Source organism: Anomaloglossus baeobatrachus, chromosome 2, assembly GCF_048569485.1.
Source record: "Anomaloglossus baeobatrachus isolate aAnoBae1 chromosome 2, aAnoBae1.hap1, whole genome shotgun sequence".
In the NCBI taxonomy this organism is placed as follows: domain Eukaryota; kingdom Metazoa; phylum Chordata; class Amphibia; order Anura; family Aromobatidae; genus Anomaloglossus; species Anomaloglossus baeobatrachus.
Genome location: NC_134354.1, coordinates 794045221 through 794064222, shown reverse-complemented (window position 1 = coordinate 794064222; position 19002 = coordinate 794045221). Strand labels below are relative to the sequence as shown.

At 50.6% G+C, this 19002-nt stretch overlaps 1 protein-coding gene across 1 annotated transcript in view; it reads left to right on the top strand.

Annotated features, from left to right (window-relative positions):
• The window catches only part of LOC142290097 (protein sel-1 homolog 3-like), a 172029-nt gene that overhangs the window by 90059 nt on the left and 62968 nt on the right, over positions 1 to 19002 (top strand). Inside the window, exons 12-13 of the mRNA XM_075334031.1 lie at positions 8580 to 8759; positions 8847 to 8966. Coding sequence (XP_075190146.1) covers positions 8580 to 8759; positions 8847 to 8966 — 300 coding nt within the window. The remainder of the gene's footprint in view (positions 1 to 8579; positions 8760 to 8846; positions 8967 to 19002) is intronic.

Here is a 19002-nt window from a genome sequence, read left to right as displayed (position 1 = left end):
GCATTGCAGCACAGAGACCTGTCAGTTCCGTGTGCTGCGGAGTCACAGGGGGCAGGAGCCAGCCCTGGAGACAACACTGTGCCTGCTGTTTAAGGAAATGAATATTCACTGCTCCCCACACCCATCGTCCCTCCCACCTCTGAGTGCCGGCTTCAGTGCCGAGAGGTGGGCTCGGTGGTTAGCACTGCAGTCTTGTGGTGGCTCAGTGGTTAGCACTGCAGTCTTGTGGTGGCTCAGTGGTTAGCACTGCAGTCTTGTGGTGGCTCAGTGGTTAGCACTGCAGTCTTGTGGTGGCTCAGTGGTTAGCACTGCAGTCTTGTGGTGGCTCAGTGGTTAGCACTGCAGTCTTGTGGTGGCTCAGTGGTTAGCTCTGCAGCCTTGCAGCGCTGGGGTCCTGGGTTCAAATCCCACCAAGGACACCATCTTCAAGAAGTTTGTATGTTCTCCAGATTCCTCCCATACTCCAAAGACAAACTGATAGGGACCTTAGAGTGTGAGCCCCAATGGGGACCGTGTTTCTGATGTGTTTCTCCATGCCACCACAATGTGCAGCGCAGGGATGTGACAGGTCTCTGTGCTGCAATGTATTTCAGGAAGGAGACGCTGGGGTGGGTGAACCCTTGTACGGCGCGCTCCAGTCCTAAGCTGTGCTGTGCGGTGAAACACTGCCCACAGCACAAACCATCAGGGTGAGTAGCCGCGTGGACGGCTGATGTCACATCATCGGATACCGGCGGCTGCGTTGAGCCGGGGGTCAAGTGATGGGCACTGAGCTGCAGGCATAGCACCGCTCAGTTCCAACATGGATGAAACAAGGTATTTACTGTAACAATACGCTTCATTTAACATTACGCTTTCCACATGTTTTTATACATGTAATATTACTATTTACTTATGTACTTTCTGCAGGGTGTATTCTCCTTTTAGTTTTTCCTGGGTGCAGGGTGTATTCTCCTTTTAGTTTTTCCTGGGTGCAGGGTGTATTCTCCTTTAGTTTTTCCTGGGTGCAGGGTGTATACTCCTTTAGTTTTTCCTAGGTGCAGGGTGTATTCTCCTTTTAGTTTTTCCTGGGTGCAGGGTGTATTCTCCTTTTAGTTTTTCCTGGGTGCAGGGTGTATTCTCCTTTAGTTTTTCCTGGGTGCAGGGTGTATTCTCTTTTAGTTTTTCCTGGGTGCAGGGTGTATGCTCCTTTTTAGTTTTTCCTGGGTGCAGGGTGTATTCTCTTTTAGTTTTTCCTGGGTGCAGGGTGTATTCTCCTTTAGTTTTTCCTGGGTGCAGGGTGTGTGCTCCTTTAGTTTTTCCTGGGTGCAGGGTGTATTCTCTTTTAGTTTTTCCTGGGTGCAGGGTGTATGCTCCTTTTTAGTTTTTTCTGGGTGCAGGGTGTATGCTCCTTTTTAGTTTTTCCTGGGTGCAGGGTGTGTGCTCCTTTAGTTTTTCCTGGGTGCAGGGTGTATGCTCCTTTTTAGTTTTTCCTGGGTGCAGGGTGTATGCTCCTTTTTTAGTTTTTCCTGGGTGCAGGGTGTATGCTCCTTTTTAGTTTTTCCTGGGTGCAGGGTGTGTGCTCCTTTTAGTTTTTCCTGGGTGCAGGGTGTATGCTCCTTTTTAGTTTTTCCTGGGTGCAGGGTGTATGCTCCTTTTTAGTTTTTCCTGGGTGCAGGGTGTATGCTCCTTTTTAGTTTTTCCTGGGTGCAGGGTGTATGCTCCTTTTTAGTTTTTCCTGGGTGCAGGGTGTATGCTCCTTTTTAGTTTTTCCTGGGTGCAGGGTGTGTGCTCCTTTTTAGTTTTTCCTGGGTGCAGGGTGTATGCTCCTTTTTAGTTTTTCCTGGGTGCAGGGTGTGTGCTCCTTTAGTTTTTCCTGGGTGCAGGGTGTATGCTCCTTTTTAGTTTTTCCTGGGTGCAGGGTGTATGCTCCTTTTTAGTTTTTCCTGGGTGCAGGGTGTGTGCTCCTTTTTAGTTTTTCCTGGGTGCAGGGTGTGTGCTCCTTTTTAGTTTTTCCTGGGTGCAGGGTGTATGCTCCTTTTTAGTTTTTCCTGGGTGCAGGGTGTATGCTCCTTTTTAGTTTTTCCTGGGTGCAGGGTGTATGCTCCTTTTTAGTTTTTTCTGGGTGCAGGGTGTATGCTCCTTTTTAGTTTTTCCTGGGTGCAGGGTGTGTGCTCCTTTAGTTTTTCCTGGGTGCAGGGTGTATGCTCCTTTTTAGTTTTTCCTGGGTGCAGGGTGTATGCTCCTTTTTAGTTTTTCCTGGGTGCAGGGTGTATGCTCCTTTTTAGTTTTTCCTGGGTGCAGGGTGTGTGCTCCTTTTTAGTTTTTCCTGGGTGCAGGGTGTATGGTCCTTTTTAGTTTTTCCTGGGTGCAGGGTGTATGCTCCTTTTTAGTTTTTTCTGGGTGCAGGGTGTATGCTCCTTTTTAGTTTTTCCTGGGTGCAGGGTGTGTGCTCCTTTAGTTTTTCCTGGGTGCAGGGTGTATGCTCCTTTTTAGTTTTTCCTGGGTGCAGGGTGTATGCTCCTTTTTAGTTTTTCCTGGGTGCAGGGTGTATGCTCCTTTTTAGTTTTTCCTGGGTGCAGGGTGTGTGCTCCTTTTTAGTTTTTCCTGGGTGCAGGGTGTGTGCTCCTTTTTAGTTTTTCCTGGGTGCAGGGTGTGTGCTCCTTTTTAGTTTTTTCTGGGTGCAGGGTGTGTGCTCCTTTTTAGTTTTTCCTGGGTGCAGGGTGTGTGCTCCTTTAGTTTTTCCTGGGTGCAGGGTGTATGCTCCTTTTTAGTTTTTCCTGGGTGCAGGGTGTGTGCTCCTTTTTAGTTTTTCCTGGGTGCAGGGTGTATGCTCCTTTTTAGTTTTTTCTGGGTGCAGGGTGTATGCTCCTTTTTAGTTTTTTCTGGGTGCAGGGTGTATGCTCCTTTTTAGTTTTTCCTGGGTGCAGGGTGTGTGCTCCTTTAGTTTTTCCTGGGTGCAGGGTGTATGCTCCTTTTTAGTTTTTCCTGGGTGCAGGGTGTATGCTCCTTTTTAGTTTTTCCTGGGTGCAGGGTGTATGCTCCTTTTTAGTTTTTCCTGGGTGCAGGGTGTGTGCTCCTTTTTAGTTTTTCCTGGGTGCAGGGTGTATGCTCCTTTTTAGTTTTTCCTGGGTGCAGGGTGTATGCTCCTTTTTAGTTTTTCCTGGGTGCAGGGTGTATGCTCCTTTTTAGTTTTTCCTGGGTGCAGGGTGTGTGCTCCTTTAGTTTTTCCTGGGTGCAGGGTGTATGCTCCTTTTTAGTTTTTCCTGGGTGCAGGGTGTATGCTCCTTTTTAGTTTTTCCTGGGTGCAGGGTGTATGCTCCTTTTTAGTTTTTCCTGGGTGCAGGGTGTATGCTCCTTTTTAGTTTTTCCTGGGTGCAGGGTGTATGCTCCTTTTTAGTTTTTCCTGGGTGCAGGGTGTATGCTCCTTTTTAGTTTTTCCTGGGTGCAGGGTGTATGCTCCTTTTTAGTTTTTCCTGGGTGCAGGGTGTGTGCTCCTTTAGTTTTTCCTGGGTGCAGGGTGTATGCTCCTTTTTAGTTTTTTCTGGGTGCAGGGTGTATGCTCCTTTTTAGTTTTTTTCCTGGGTGCAGGGTGTACGCTCTCAGTTTTTTCCTGGGTGCAGGGTGTATGCTCCTGTAGTTTTTTCCTGGGTGCAGGGTGTACGCTCTGTTTTTTCCTGGGTGCAGGGTGTATGCTCTTTTAGTTTTTTTCTTGGGTGTTACACTCTGGTTTGTGCCATGTGTTTCTTTAATGTTTGTTTCCATATGTTTCCTTCCTCGCATTATGGTTTTGCTTTTTGCTTTAGTTTTTCCTGGGTGCAGAGTGTATGCTCCTTTAGTTTTTCCTGGGTGCAGAGTGCATGCTCCTTTTAGCTTTTCCTGGTTGCAGGGTGCATGCTCCTTTAGTTTTTCCTAGGTGCACGGTGTATGCTCTTTTAGTTTTTCCTGGGTGCAGGGTGTATGCTCCTTTTTTAGTTTTTCCTGGGTGCAGGGTGTATGCTCCTTTTAGTTTTTCTTGGGTGCAGGGTGTATGCTCCTTTAGTTTTTCCTGGGTGCAGGATGTATTCTCTTTTAGTTTTTCCTGGGTGCAGGGTGTATTCTCTTTTAGCTTTTCCTGGGTGCAGGGTCTATTCTCCTTTAGTTTTTCCTGGGTGCAGGGTCTATTCTCTTTTAGTTTTTCCTGGGTGCAGGGTCTATTCTCCTTTAGTTTTTCCTGGGTGCAGGGTGTATACTCCTTTAGTTTTTCCTGGGTGCAGGGTGTATGCTCCTTTTTAGTTTTTCCTGGGTGCAGGGTGTATGCTCCTTTTTAGTTTTTCCTGGGTGCAGGGTGTATGCTCCTTTTTAGTTTTTCCTGGGTGCAGGGTGTATGCTCCTTTTTAGTTTTTCCTGGGTGCAGGGTGTGTGCTCCTTTTTTAGTTTTTCCTGGGTGCAGGGTGTATGCTCCTTTTTAGTTTTTCCTGGGTGCAGGGTGTATGCTCCTTTTTAGTTTTTCCTGGGTGCAGGGTGTATGCTCCTTTTTAGTTTTTCCTGGGTGCAGGGTGTATGCTCCTTTTTAGTTTTTCCTGGGTGCAGGGTGTGTGCTCCTTTAGTTTTTCCTGGGTGCAGGGTGTATGCTCCTTTTTAGTTTTTCCTGGGTGCAGGGTGTATGCTCCTTTTTAGTTTTTCCTGGGTGCAGGGTGTATGCTCCTTTTTAGTTTTTCCTGGGTGCAGGGTGTATGCTCCTTTTTAGTTTTTCCTGGGTGCAGGGTGTATGCTCCTTTTTAGTTTTTCCTGGGTGCAGGGTGTGTGCTCCTTTAGTTTTTCCTGGGTGCAGAGTGCATGCTCCTTTTAGCTTTTCCTGGTTGCAGGGTGCATGCTCCTTTAGTTTTTCCTAGGTGCACGGTGTATGCTCTTTTAGTTTTTCCTGGGTGCAGGGTGTATGCTCCTTTTTTAGTTTTTCCTGGGTGCAGGGTGTATGCTCCTTTTAGTTTTTCTTGGGTGCAGGGTGTATGCTCCTTTAGTTTTTCCTGGGTGCAGGGTGTATGCTCCTTTTTAGTTTTTCCTGGGTGCAGGGTGTATGCTCCTTTTTAGTTTTTCCTGGGTGCAGGGTGTATGCTCCTTTTTAGTTTTTCCTGGGTGCAGGGTGTGTGCTCCTTTAGTTTTTCCTGGGTGCAGGGTGTATGCTCCTTTTTAGTTTTTCCTGGGTGCAGGGTGTATGCTCCTTTTTAGTTTTTCCTGGGTGCAGGGTGTATGCTCCTTTTTAGTTTTTCCTGGGTGCAGGGTGTATGCTCCTTTTTAGTTTTTCCTGGGTGCAGGGTGTATGCTCCTTTTTAGTTTTTCCTGGGTGCAGGGTGTGTGCTCCTTTTAGTTTTTCCTGGGTGCAGGGTGTATGCTCCTTTTTAGTTTTTCCTGGGTGCAGAGTGTATGCTCCTTTAGTTTTTCCTGGGTGCAGAGTGCATGCTCCTTTTAGCTTTTCCTGGTTGCAGGGTGCATGCTCCTTTAGTTTTTCCTAGGTGCACGGTGTATGCTCTTTTAGTTTTTCCTGGGTGCAGGGTGTATGCTCCTTTTTTAGTTTTTCCTGGGTGCAGGGTGTATGCTCCTTTTAGTTTTTCTTGGGTGCAGGGTGTATGCTCCTTTAGTTTTTCCTGGGTGCAGGATGTATTCTCTTTTAGTTTTTCCTGGGTGCAGGGTGTATTCTCTTTTAGCTTTTCCTGGGTGCAGGGTCTATTCTCCTTTAGTTTTTCCTGGGTGCAGGGTCTATTCTCTTTTAGTTTTTCCTGGGTGCAGGGTCTATTCTCCTTTAGTTTTTCCTGGGTGCAGGGTGTATACTCCTTTAGTTTTTCCTGGGTGCAGGGTGTATGCTCCTTTTTAGTTTTTCCTGGGTGCAGGGTGTATGCTCCTTTTTAGTTTTTCCTGGGTGCAGGGTGTATGCTCCTTTTTAGTTTTTCCTGGGTGCAGGGTGTATGCTCCTTTTTAGTTTTTCCTGGGTGCAGGGTGTGTGCTCCTTTTTTAGTTTTTCCTGGGTGCAGGGTGTATGCTCCTTTTTAGTTTTTCCTGGGTGCAGGGTGTATGCTCCTTTTTAGTTTTTCCTGGGTGCAGGGTGTATGCTCCTTTTTAGTTTTTCCTGGGTGCAGGGTGTGTGCTCCTTTAGTTTTTCCTGGGTGCAGGGTGTATGCTCCTTTTTAGTTTTTCCTGGGTGCAGGGTGTATGCTCCTTTTTAGTTTTTCCTGGGTGCAGGGTGTGTGCTCCTTTTTTAGTTTTTCCTGGGTGCAGGGTGTATGCTCCTTTTTAGTTTTTCCTGGGTGCAGGGTGTATGCTCCTTTTTAGTTTTTCCTGGGTGCAGGGTGTGTGCTCCTTTTAGTTTTTCCTGGGTGCAGGGTGTATGCTCCTTTTTAGTTTTTTCTGGGTGCAGGGTGTATGCTCCTTTTTAGTTTTTTTCCTGGGTGCAGGGTGTACGCTCTCAGTTTTTTCCTGGGTGCAGGGTGTATGCTCCTGTAGTTTTTTCCTGGGTGCAGGGTGTACGCTCTGTTTTTTCCTGGGTGCAGGGTGTATGCTCTTTTAGTTTTTTTCTTGGGTGTTACACTCTGGTTTGTGCCATGTGTTTCTTTAATGTTTGTTTCCATATGTTTCCTTCCTCGCATTATGGTTTTGCTTTTTGCTTTAGTTTTTCCTGGGTGCAGAGTGTATGCTCCTTTAGTTTTTCCTGGGTGCAGAGTGCATGCTCCTTTTAGCTTTTCCTGGTTGCAGGGTGCATGCTCCTTTAGTTTTTCCTAGGTGCACGGTGTATGCTCTTTTAGTTTTTCCTGGGTGCAGGGTATATGCTCCTTTTTTAGTTTTTCCTGGGTGCAGGGTGTATGCTCCTTTTAGTTTTTCTTGGGTGCAGGGTGTATGCTCCTTTAGTTTTTCCTGGGTGCAGGATGTATTCTCTTTTAGTTTTTCCTGGGTGCAGGGTGTATTCTCTTTTAGCTTTTCCTGGGTGCAGGGTCTATTCTCCTTTAGTTTTTCCTGGGTGCAGGGTCTATTCTCTTTTAGTTTTTCCTGGGTGCAGGGTGTATACTCCTTTAGTTTTTCCTGGGTGCAGGGTGTGTGCTCCTTTAGTTTTTCCTGGGTGCAGGGTGTATACTCCTTTAGTTTTTCCTGGGTGCAGGGTGTATTCTCTTTTAGTTTTTCCTGGGTGTTACACTCTGGTTTGTGCCATGTGTTTCTTTACTGCTTGTTTCCATATGTTTCCTTCCTCGCATTGTGGTTTTGCTGCCTTCAGTCTGAATCTACAATGTGCACATGTCGATAAGAATAATGGACACCGTTACACGTACAGGAGTCTCCTGACTTTTGCCTGGTACTATACTTGTGCTGCTATTGTGGCGCCCTGGGCAAGCCAGGACATCACAAGCACTAAACCAACACACCCCACACTCCCGGTCAGGCACACCAAAGTCAGACAAAAACCCTTGTTGCCTTCCTCCAGGGGCTGATGTTCACACCAGGGGGTGGAGCCAGGCGGTTGGTCTCCACCCACCGAGGAGTTCACAGTCCTGGAGGTGGGAAAAGCAGGCAGATTAGGTTTGGAAGTAAAAGTGGAAGGAGTGAAGTGGTAGAGGAGCAGACAGAAGTTGGTCCGGGTGTGTGGCCCGGACGGAACAGCAAGGTTGGCAGACGGTGGAGACCGTCTGCAGGAGAGGTCTATTGGAGCTAGCCGTAAGGACCGTGGACGGGCGGTGGCCCGGTGGTACTGGACCGGTACGCGAAGAGAAGTCAGCACCATCAGGCAGGGGCTTACAGACCCCGACAAGGCTAGGAGTCGCCGTGAATTTGCCAAATCCGTTAGCGAAGGGGACCTCCTGGGTTTCCCAACAGCCAAGTCCCGACAGAAGGCAACAGTCCAACCAAGTGAGGGAGACACCGCCACCGCCAAGGCAACCGTTTCTCAGGGCCAGCGCCTGCGGGAAAAAAGGGCTCCCTCAGCACCCATCCAAGCTGGGGAGCGGGTTACCGGTGGGAAGCCATTGGAACCATCAACCGTACATAGGTGCAGGGAAAGGCAGTCACCATCAACCTGCCGGGAGAAACAACACCGCAGCCGTCTGTGGGACCCGTCCATCCAGCCGTGTGTTTTACCGAGAACTGTGTCCTCATCATTGGCTGAGTGAGTACCACCGTGCCGTGCGGCACAGCGCTGCCCCCGCGACCCTGCACCTCGCCAGGCCCCGTAACCCTCCTGCCATCCATCCCTACCCCATCACCGGGCCCCGGGGCAACCAACCCCCTACCCACGGAGGGGAGAACTAACAACAAAGCTGCTCCCTGTCACCGCTCCCGGGATCCCCGTCCAGAGCAGCGGTGGTTGGCGTCACGGACAATCTCAAATCCTCACAATCAATTCCCGCTTTTCACTCACGGGCGAGGAGCGCCGCTTGAGTCCCCGGGATCCGGCCCACCGCTCGCGCCACCACCGAGCAGCAGCAGCGCCGGACCCGAGCAGTGGGAGAGCGCAGCGTCCCCTCCTCCGCCCGTGACACTATACACGGTGCATAGATTATGATAGCGGCACGGGTAAAGCTCACAGTGGTGATGGCGGTTTTCACTTGCGGTACATGATGCCATCTTTTCTTCCTCTCCAGGCGCTGAAGTTCATCCTCGTTGCTGCGCAGAATGACGAGCGCCTCTCCCTGTTATTCCTGGGGCACAAGCACCACCTGGGGGTGGACGGGTACCCGGTAGACTACGACCTGTCCTATGCGTATTACTCCAATATCGCTCGCCAGACCATGGCGGACCGGCTGAACCCGGACAAACACCAGGTGCGGTATTATGCGGTATTATACTGATCATGTACTGACCCCGAGTCATCAGTGACTCCATGTCTCACACCTGACATCTCCCCACAGGCCTACGTGGAGCTCATCCGCCTGACAGACGAAGAGGTTCTGAAGCAGCAGACAAAGGAGAACGACGACCTCTTCATGTGGCTGAGGTTCCAGGCGAGGCAGGGAGTGTCCACAGCTCAGGTACTGGGGGTAGAGGATAGGGGGAGACAGGGGGTGTCCACAGGTCAGGTACTGGGGGTAGAGGATAGGGGGAGGCAGGGGGTGTCCACAGCTCAGGTACTGGGATAGAGGATAGGGGGAGACAGGGGGTGTCCACAGCTCAGGTACTGGGGGTAGAGGATAGGGGGAGACAGGGGGTGTCCACAGCTCAGGTACTGGGGGCAGAGGATAGGGGGAGGCAGGGGGTGTCCTGAGCTCAGGTTCTGGGGGCAGAGGATAGGGGGAGGCAGGGGGTATCCTGAGCTCAGGTACTGGGGGTAGAGGATAGGGGGAGGCAGGGGGTGTCCTGAGCTCAGGTACTGGGGGTAGAGGATAGGGGGAGACAGGGGGTGTCCACAGCTCAGGTACTGGGGGTAGAGGATAGGGGGAGGCAGGGGGTGTCCTGAGCTCAGGTACTGGGGGTAGAGGATAGGGGGAGGCAGGGGGTGTCCTGAGCTCAGGTACTGGGGGTAGAGGATAGGGGGAGGCAGGGGGTGTCCTGAGCTCAGGTACTGGGGGTAGAGGATAGGGGGTGACAGGGGGTGTCCACAGCTCAGGTACTGGGGTTAGAGGATAGGGGGAGGCAGGGGGTGTCCTGAGCTCAGGTACTGGGGGCAGAGGATAGGGGGAGGCAGGGGGTGTCCACAGCTCAGGTACTGGGGGCAGAGGATAGGGGGAGACAGGGGGTGTCCTGAGCTCAGTTACTGGGGGCAGAGGATAGGGGGAGGCAGGGGGTGTCCTGAGCTCAGGTTCTGGGGGCAGAGGATAGGGGGAGGCAGGGGGTATCCTGAGCTCAGGTACTGGGGGTAGAGGATAGGGGGTGGCAGGGGGTGTCCTGAGCTCAGGTACTGGGGGTAGAGGATAGGGGGAGACAGGGGGTGTCCACAGCTCAGGTACTGGGGGTAGAGGATAGGGGGAGGCAGGGGGTGTCCTGAGCTCAGGTACTGGGGGTAGAGGATAGGGGGAGGCAGGGGGTGTCCTGAGCTCAGGTACTGGGGGTAGAGGATAGGGGGAGGCAGGGGGTGTCCTGAGCTCAGGTACTGGGGGTAGAGGATAGGGGGTGACAGGGGGTGTCCACAGCTCAGGTACTGGGGTTAGAGGATAGGGGGAGGCAGGGGGTGTCCTGAGCTCAGGTACTGGGGGTAGAGGATAGGGGGAATCAGGGGGTGTCCTGAGCTCAGGTACTGGGGGTAGAGGATAGGGGGAGGCAGGGGGTGTCCTGAGCTCAGGTACTGGGGGTAGAGGATAGGGGGAGGCAGGGGGTGTCCTGAGCTCAGGTACTGGGGGTAGAGGATAGGGGGTGACAGGGGGTGTCCACAGCTCAGGTACTGGGGTTAGAGGATAGGGGGAGGCAGGGGGTGTCCTGAGCTCAGGTACTGGGGGTAGAGGATAGGGGGAGACAGGGGGTGTCCTGAGCTCAGGTACTGGGGGTAGAGGATAGGGGGAGACAGGGGGTGTCCTGAGCTCAGGTACTGGGGGTAGAGGATAGGGGGAGACAGGGGGTGTCCTCAGCTCAGGTACTGGGGGTAGAGGATAGGGGGTGACAGGGGGTGTCCTGAGCTCAGGTACTGGGGGCAGAGGATAGGGGGAGACAGGGGGTGTCCTGAGCTCAGGTACTGGGGGTAGAGGATAGGGGGAGACAGGGGGTGTCCTGAGCTCAGGTACTGGGGGCAGAGGATAGGGGGAGACAGGGGGTGTCCACAGGTCAGGTACTGGGGGCAGAGGATAGGGGGAGGCAGGGGGTGTCCACAGCTCAGGTACTGGGGTCAGAGGATAGGGGGAGACAGGGGGTGTCCACAGCTCAGGTACTGGGGGCAGAGGATAGGGGGAGACAGGGGGTGTCCACAGCTCAGGTACTGGGGGTAGAGGATAGGGGGAGGCAGGGGGTGTCCACAGGTCAGGTACTGGGGGCAGAGGATAGGGGGAGACAGGGGGTGTCCACAGGTCAGGTACTGGGGGTAGAGGATAGGGGGAGACAGGGGGTGTCCACAGGTCAGGTACTGGGGGTAGAGGATAGGGGGAGACAGGGGGTGTCCTCAGCTCAGGTACTGGGGGCAGAGGATAGGGGGAGACAGGGGGTGTCCACAGCTCAGGTACTGGGGGTAGAGGATAGGGGGAGGCAGGGGGTGTCCACAGGTCAGGTACTGGGGGTAGAGGATAGGGGGAGACAGGGGGTGTCCTGAGCTCAGGTACTGGGGGTAGAGGATAGGGGGAGACAGGGGGTGTCCACAGCTCAGGTTCTGGGGGCAGAGGATAGGGGGAGACAGGGGGTGTCCTGAGCTCAGGTACTGGGGGTAGGGTGATTGTGTTGCGTCTAGGTTTGGGGTTGCAGTCGGAGATTTGGGGTTTAGATGAGGGAATATATTGTTAGCGCTGATCGCGGGGTGCTGAGACTGATGGCTCCTGCATTACGGTATATCACGTGTCACCGCAGCGCCAATGATCCTTGAATATTATCTATTGTTGCATTTTACCATCTTGATGTGCCGCCATATAGTGAGCTGTTTCCGCAGTGCTGCGCTCATACGTCAGTATCACTCTGTGTCACACATCAGCACTGCACATATATTGTATCCCGCACACGGATGCAGCTGTCACCGGGGGATGTCCGCCATGATTTATAGGACGGTACACGCTGGTTTGGCAGCTCAGGGCGGTGGAGTTTAGTGCCCGGGATGTCTGTTTACTCGGCTTCCGGAGTCATTAATAATAGAATGAAGGAGTCTGACTGGCAGAGCGCCGACAGCGCGACACGTGTGTGGCAGGTGAAGCGTATGGCAGTATTACATGGATATGGCAGCATAATGCTTATATGTCCGGTGCAACACGTGTGCGGCAGGTGAAGTGTATGGCAGTATTACACGGATATGGCAGCATAATACCTATATGTCCGGTGTAACACGTGTGCGGCAGGTGAAGCGTATGGCAGTATTACACAGATATGGCAGCATATTGCTTATATGTCCGGTGCAACACGTGTGCGGCAGGTGAAGCGTATGGCAGTATTACACGGCTATGGCAGCATATTGCTTATATGTCCGGTGCAATACGTGTGCGGCAGGTGAAGCGTATGGCAGTATTACACGGATATGGCAGCATAATGCTTATATGTCCGGTGTAACACGTGTGCGGCAGGTGAGGTGTATGGCAGTATTACACGGATATGGCAGCATAATGCTTATATGTCCGGTGCAACACGTGTGCGGCAGGTGAAGCGTATGGCAGTATTACACAGATATGGCAGCATATTGCTTATATGTCCGGTGCAACACGTGTGCGGCAGGTGAAGCGTATGGCAGTATTACACGGCTATGGCAGCATATTGCTTATATGTCCGGTGCAATACGTGTGCGGCAGGTGAAGCGTATGGCAGTATTACACGGATATGGCAGCATAATGCTTATATGTCCGGTGTAACACGTGTGCGGCAGGTGAGGTGTATGGCAGTATTACACGGATATGGCAGCATAATGCTTATATGTCCGGTGCAACACGTGTGCGGCAGGTGAAGCGTATGGCAGTATTACACAGATATGGCAGCATATTGCTTATATGTCCGGTGCAACACGTGTGCGGCAGGTGAAGTGTATGGCAGTATTACACAGATATGGCAGCATATTGCTTATATGTCCGGTGCAACACGTGTGCGGCAGGTGAAGTGTATGGCAGTATTACACGGATATGGCAGCATAATGCTTATATGTCCAGTATAACACGTGTGTGGCAGGGGAAGTGTATGGCAGTATTACACGGATATGGCAGCATAATGCTTATATGTCCAGTATAACACGTGTGCGGCAGGTGAGGTGTATGGCAGTATTACACGGATATGGCAGCATATTGCCTATATGTCCGGTGCAACACGTGTGCGGCAGGTGAAGCGTATGGCAGTATTACACGGCTATGGCAGCATAATGCTTATATATCCGGTGCAACACGTGTGCGGCAGGTGAAGTGTATGGCAGTATTACACGGCTATGGCAGCATATTGCTTATATGTCCGGTGCAACACGTGTGCGGCAGGTGAAGTGTATGGCAGTATTACACGGCTATGGCAGCATAATGCTTATATGTCCGGTGTAACACGTGTGCGGCAGGTGAAGTGTATGGCAGTGTTACACGGCTATGGCAGCATAATGCCTATATGTCCGGTGCAACACGTGTGTGGCAGGTGAAGTGTATGGCAGTATTACACGGCTATGGCAGCATATTGCTTATATGTCCGGTGTAACACGTGTGCGGCAGGTGAGGTGTATGGCAGTATTACACGGCTATGGCAGCATAATGCTTATATGTCCAGTATAACACGTGTGCAGCAGGTGAAGCGTATGGCAGTATTACACGGATATGGCAGCATAATGCTTATATGTCCGGTATAACACGTGTGCGGCAGGTGAGGTGTATGGCAGTATTACACGGCTATGGCAGCATAATGCTTATATGTCCAGTATAACACGTGTGCGGCAGGTGAAGCGTATGGCAGTATTACACGGATATGGCAGCATAATGCTTATATGTCCGGTATAACACGTGTGCGGCAGGTGAAGTGTATGGCAGTGTTACACGGATATGGCAGCATATTGCCTATATGTCCGGTGTAACACGTGTGCGGCAGGTGAAGTGTATGGCAGTGTTACACGGCTATGGCAGCATATTGCTTATATGTCCGGTATAACACGTGTGCGGCAGGTGAAGTGTATGGCAGTATTACATAGATATGGCAGCATAATGCTTATATGTCCGGTACAACACGTGTGCGGCAGGTGAAGTGTATGGCAGTATTACACAGATATGGCAGCATAATGCTTATATGTCCGGTGTAACACGTGTGCGGCAGGTGAAGTGTATGGCAGTATTACACAGATATGGCAGCATAATGCTTATATGTCCGGTATAACACGTGTGCGGCAGGTGAAGTGTATGGCAGTGTTACACGGATATGGCAGCATAATGCTTATATGTCCGGTGTAACACGTGTGCGGCAGGTGAAGTGTATGGCAGTATTACACGGCTATGGCAGCATAATGCTTATATGTCCGGTGCAACACGTGTGCGGCAGGTGAAGTGTATGGCAGTATTACACAGATATGGCAGCATAATGCTTATATGTCCGGTGCAACACGTGTGCGGCAGGTGAAGTGTATGGCAGTATTACACGGATATGGCAGCATATTGCTTATATGTCCGGTACAACACGTGTGCGGCAGGTGAAGCGTATGGCAGTATTACACGGATATGGCAGCATAATGCTTATATGTCCAGGGCAACACGTGTGCGGCAGGTGAAGTGTATGGCAGTATTACACGGCTATGGCAGCATAATGCTTATATGTCCGGTGCAACACGTGTGCGGCAGGTGAAGTGTATGGCAGTATTACACGGCTATGGCAGCATAATGCTTATATGTCCGGTGTAACACGTGTGCGGCAGGTGAAGTGTATGGCAGTATTACACGGATATGGCAGCATATTGCTTATATGTCCGGTGCAACACGTGTGCGGCAGGTGAAGTGTATGGCAGTATTACACGGCTATGGCAGCATAATGCTTATATGTCCGGTGCAACACGTGTGCGGCAGGTGAAGTGTATGGCAGTATTACACAGATATGGCAGCATATTGCTTATATGTCCGGTGCAACACGTGTGCGGCAGGTGAAGCGTATGGCAGTATTACACGGCTATGGCAGCATAATGCTTATATGTCCGGTGTAACACGTGTGCGGCAGGTGAAGCGTATGGCAGTATTACACGGCTATGGCAGCATAATGCTTATATGTCCGGTGCAACACGTGTGCGGCAGGTGAAGCGTATGGCAGTATTACACGGATATGGCAGCGTATTGCTTATATGTCCGGTGCAACACGTGTGCGGCAGGTGAGGTGTATGGCAGTATTACACGGCTATGGCAGCATAATGCTTATATGTCCAGGGCAACACGTGTGCGGCAGGTGAAGTGTATGGCAGTATTACACGGCTATGGCAGCATAATGCTTATATGTCCGGTGTAACACGTGTGCGGCAGGTGAAGTGTATGGCAGTATTACACGGATATGGCAGCATATTGCTTATATGTCCGGTGCAACACGTGTGCGGCAGGTGAAGTGTATGGCAGTATTACACGGCTATGGCAGCATAATGCTTATATGTCCGGTGCAACACGTGTGCGGCAGGTGAAGTGTATGGCAGTATTACACGGATATGGCAGCATAATGCTTATATGTCCGGTACAACACGTGTGCGGCAGGGGAAGTGTATGGCAGTGTTACACGGATATGGCAGCATAATGCTTATATGTCCGGTGCAACACGTGTGCGGCTGGTGAAGTGTATGGCAGTATTACACGGATATGGCAGCGTATTGCCTATATGTCCGGTGCAACACGTGTGCGGCAGGTGAAGTGTATGGCAGTGTTACACGGCTATGGCAGCATAATGCTTATATGTCCGGTGCAACACGTGTGCGGCAGGTGAAGTGTATGGCAGTATTACACGGATATGGCAGCATAATGCCTATATGTCCCGTACAACACGTGTGCGGCAGGGGAAGTGTATGGCAGTATTACACGGCTATGGCAGCATAATGCTTATATGTCCGGTGTAACACGTGTGCGGCAGGTGAAGTGTATGGCAGTATTACACGGATATGGCAGCATAATGCTTATATGTCCGGTACAACACGTGTGCGGCAGGTGAAGCGTATGGCAGTATTACACGGATATGGCAGCATATTGCTTATATGTCCGGTACAACACGTGTGCGGCAGGTGAAGTGTATGGCAGTATTACACGGATATGGCAGCATATTGCTTATATGTCCGGTGTAACACGTGTGTGGCAGGGGAAGTGTATGGCATTATTACACGGCTATGGCAGCATAATGCTTATATGTCCAGTATAACACGTGTGCGCCAGGTGAAGTGTATGGCAGTATTACACGGATATGGCAGCATAATGCTTATATGTCCGGTGCAACACGTGTGCGGCAGGTGAAGTGTATGGCAGTATTACACGGATATGGCAGCATAATGCTTATATGTCCGGTGTAACACTTGTGCGGCAGGTGAGGTGTATGGCAGTATTACACGGCTATGGCAGCATAATGCTTATATGTCCGGTGTAACACGTGTGCGGCAGGTGAAGTGTATGGCAGTATTACACGGCTATGGCAGCATAATGCTTATATGTCCGGTGCAACACGTGTGCGGCAGGTGAGGTGTATGGCAGTATTACACGGATATGGCAGCATAATGCTTATATGTCCGGTGTAACACGTGTGCGGCAGGTGAAGTGTATGGCAGTATTACACAGATATGGCAGCATATTGCTTATATGTCCGGTACAACACGTGTGCGGCAGGTGAAGTGTATGGCAGTATTACACGGATATGGCAGCATAATGCCTATATGTCCGGTGTAACACGTGTGCGGCAGGTGAAGTGTATGGCAGTATTACACGGATATGGCAGCATAATGCTTATATGTCCGGTGTAACACGTGTGCGGCAGGTGAAGTGTATGGCAGTATTACACGGCTATGGCAGCATATTGCTTATATGTCCGGTACAACACGTGTGCGGCAGGTGAAGTGTATGGCAGTATTACACGGATATGGCAGCATAATGCTTATATGTCCGGTGCAACACGTGTGCGGCAGGTGAGGTGTATGGCAGTATTACACAGATATGGCAGCATATTGCTTATATGTCCGGTACAACACGTGTGCGGCAGGTGAAGTGTATGGCAGTATTACATGGATATGGCAGCATATTGCTTATATGTCCGGTGCAACACGTGTGCGGCAGGTGAGGTGTATGGCAGTATTACACGGATATGGCAGCATAATGCTTATATGTCCGGTGTAACACGTGTGCGGCAGGTGAGGTGTATGGCAGTATTACACAGATATGGCAGCATATTGCTTATATGTCCGGTGTAACACGTGTGCGGCAGGTGAAGTGTATGGCAGTATTACACGGCTATGGCAGCATAATGCTTATATGTCCGGTGCAACACGTGTGCGGCAGGTGAGGTGTATGGCAGTATTACACGGATATGGCAGCATAATGCTTATATGTCCGGTGTAACACGTGTGCGGCAGGTGAAGTGTATGGCAGTATTACACAGATATGGCAGCATATTGCTTATATGTCCGGTACAACACGTGTGCGGCAGGTGAAGTGTATGGCAGTATTACACGGATATGGCAGCATAATGCCTATATGTCCGGTGTAACACGTGTGCGGCAGGTGAAGTGTATGGCAGTATTACACGGATATGGCAGCATAATGCTTATATGTCCGGTGTAACACGTGTGCGGCAGGTGAAGTGTATGGCAGTATTACACGGCTATGGCAGCATATTGCTTATATGTCCGGTACAACACGTGTGCGGCAGGTGAAGTGTATGGCAGTATTACACGGATATGGCAGCATAATGCTTATATGTCCGGTGCAACACGTGTGCGGCAGGTGAGGTGTATGGCAGTATTACACAGATATGGCAGCATATTGCTTATATGTCCGGTACAACACGTGTGCGGCAGGTGAAGTGTATGGCAGTATTACATGGATATGGCAGCATATTGCTTATATGTCCGGTGCAACACGTGTGCGGCAGGTGAGGTGTATGGCAGTATTACACGGATATGGCAGCATAATGCTTATATGTCCGGTGTAACACGTGTGCGGCAGGTGAGGTGTATGGCAGTATTACACAGATATGGCAGCATATTGCTTATATGTCCGGTGTAACACGTGTGCGGCAGGTGAAGTGTATGGCAGTATTACACGGCTATGGCAGCATAATGCTTATATGTCCGGTGCAACACGTGTGCGGCAGGTGAGGTGTATGGCAGTATTACATGGATATGGCAGCATATTGCTTATATGTCCGGTGTAACACGTGTGCGGCATGTGAAGTGTATGGCAGTATTACATGGATATGGCAGCATATTGCTTATATGTCCGGTGCAACACGTGTGCGGCAGGTGAAGTGTATGGCAGTATTACATGGATATGGCAGCATATTGCTTATATGTCCGGTGCAACACGTGTGCGGCATGTGAAGTGTATGGCAGTATTACATGGATATGGCAGCATATTGCTTATATGTCCGGAGCAACACGTGTGCGGCAGGTGAAGTGTATGGCAGTATTACACGGATATGGCAGCATAATGCTTATATGTCCGGTGTAACACGTGTGCGGCAGGTGAAGTGTATGGCAGTATTACACGGCTATGGCAGCATAATGCTTATATGTCCGGTGTAACACGTGTGCGGCAGGTGAAGTGTATGGCAGTATTACACGGCTATGGCAGCATAATGCTTATATGTCCGGTGCAACACGTGTGCGGCAGGTGAAGTGTATGGCAGTATTACACGGCTATGGCAGCATAATGCCTATATGTCCGGTGCAACACGTGTGCGGCAGGTGAGGTGTATGACAGTATTACACGGATATGGCAGCATAATGCTTATATGTCCAGTATAACACGTGTGCGGCAGGGGAAGTGTATGGCAGTATTACACGGATATGGCAGCATAATGCTTATATGTCCAGTATAACACGTGTGCGGCAGGTGAAGTGTATGGCAGTATTACACGGATATGGCAGCATAATGCTTATATGCCCGGTGTAACACGTGTGCGGCAGGTGAAGTGTATGGCAGTATTACACAGATATGGCAGCATAATGCTTATATGTCCGGTGCAACACGTGTGCGGCAGGTGAAGTGTATGGCAGTATTACACGGCTATGGCAGCATAATGCCTATATGTCCGGTGCAACACGTGTGCGGCAGGTGAAGCGTATGGCAGTATTACACGGCTATGGCAGCATAATGCTTATATGTCCGGTGTAACACGTGTGCGGCAGGTGAAGTGTATGGCAGTATTACACGGATATGGCAGCATAATCCTTATATGTCCAGTATAACACGTGTGCGGCAGGTGAAGTGTATGGCAGTATTACATGGCTATGGCAGCATATTGCTTATATGTCCGGTATAACACGTGTGCGGCAGG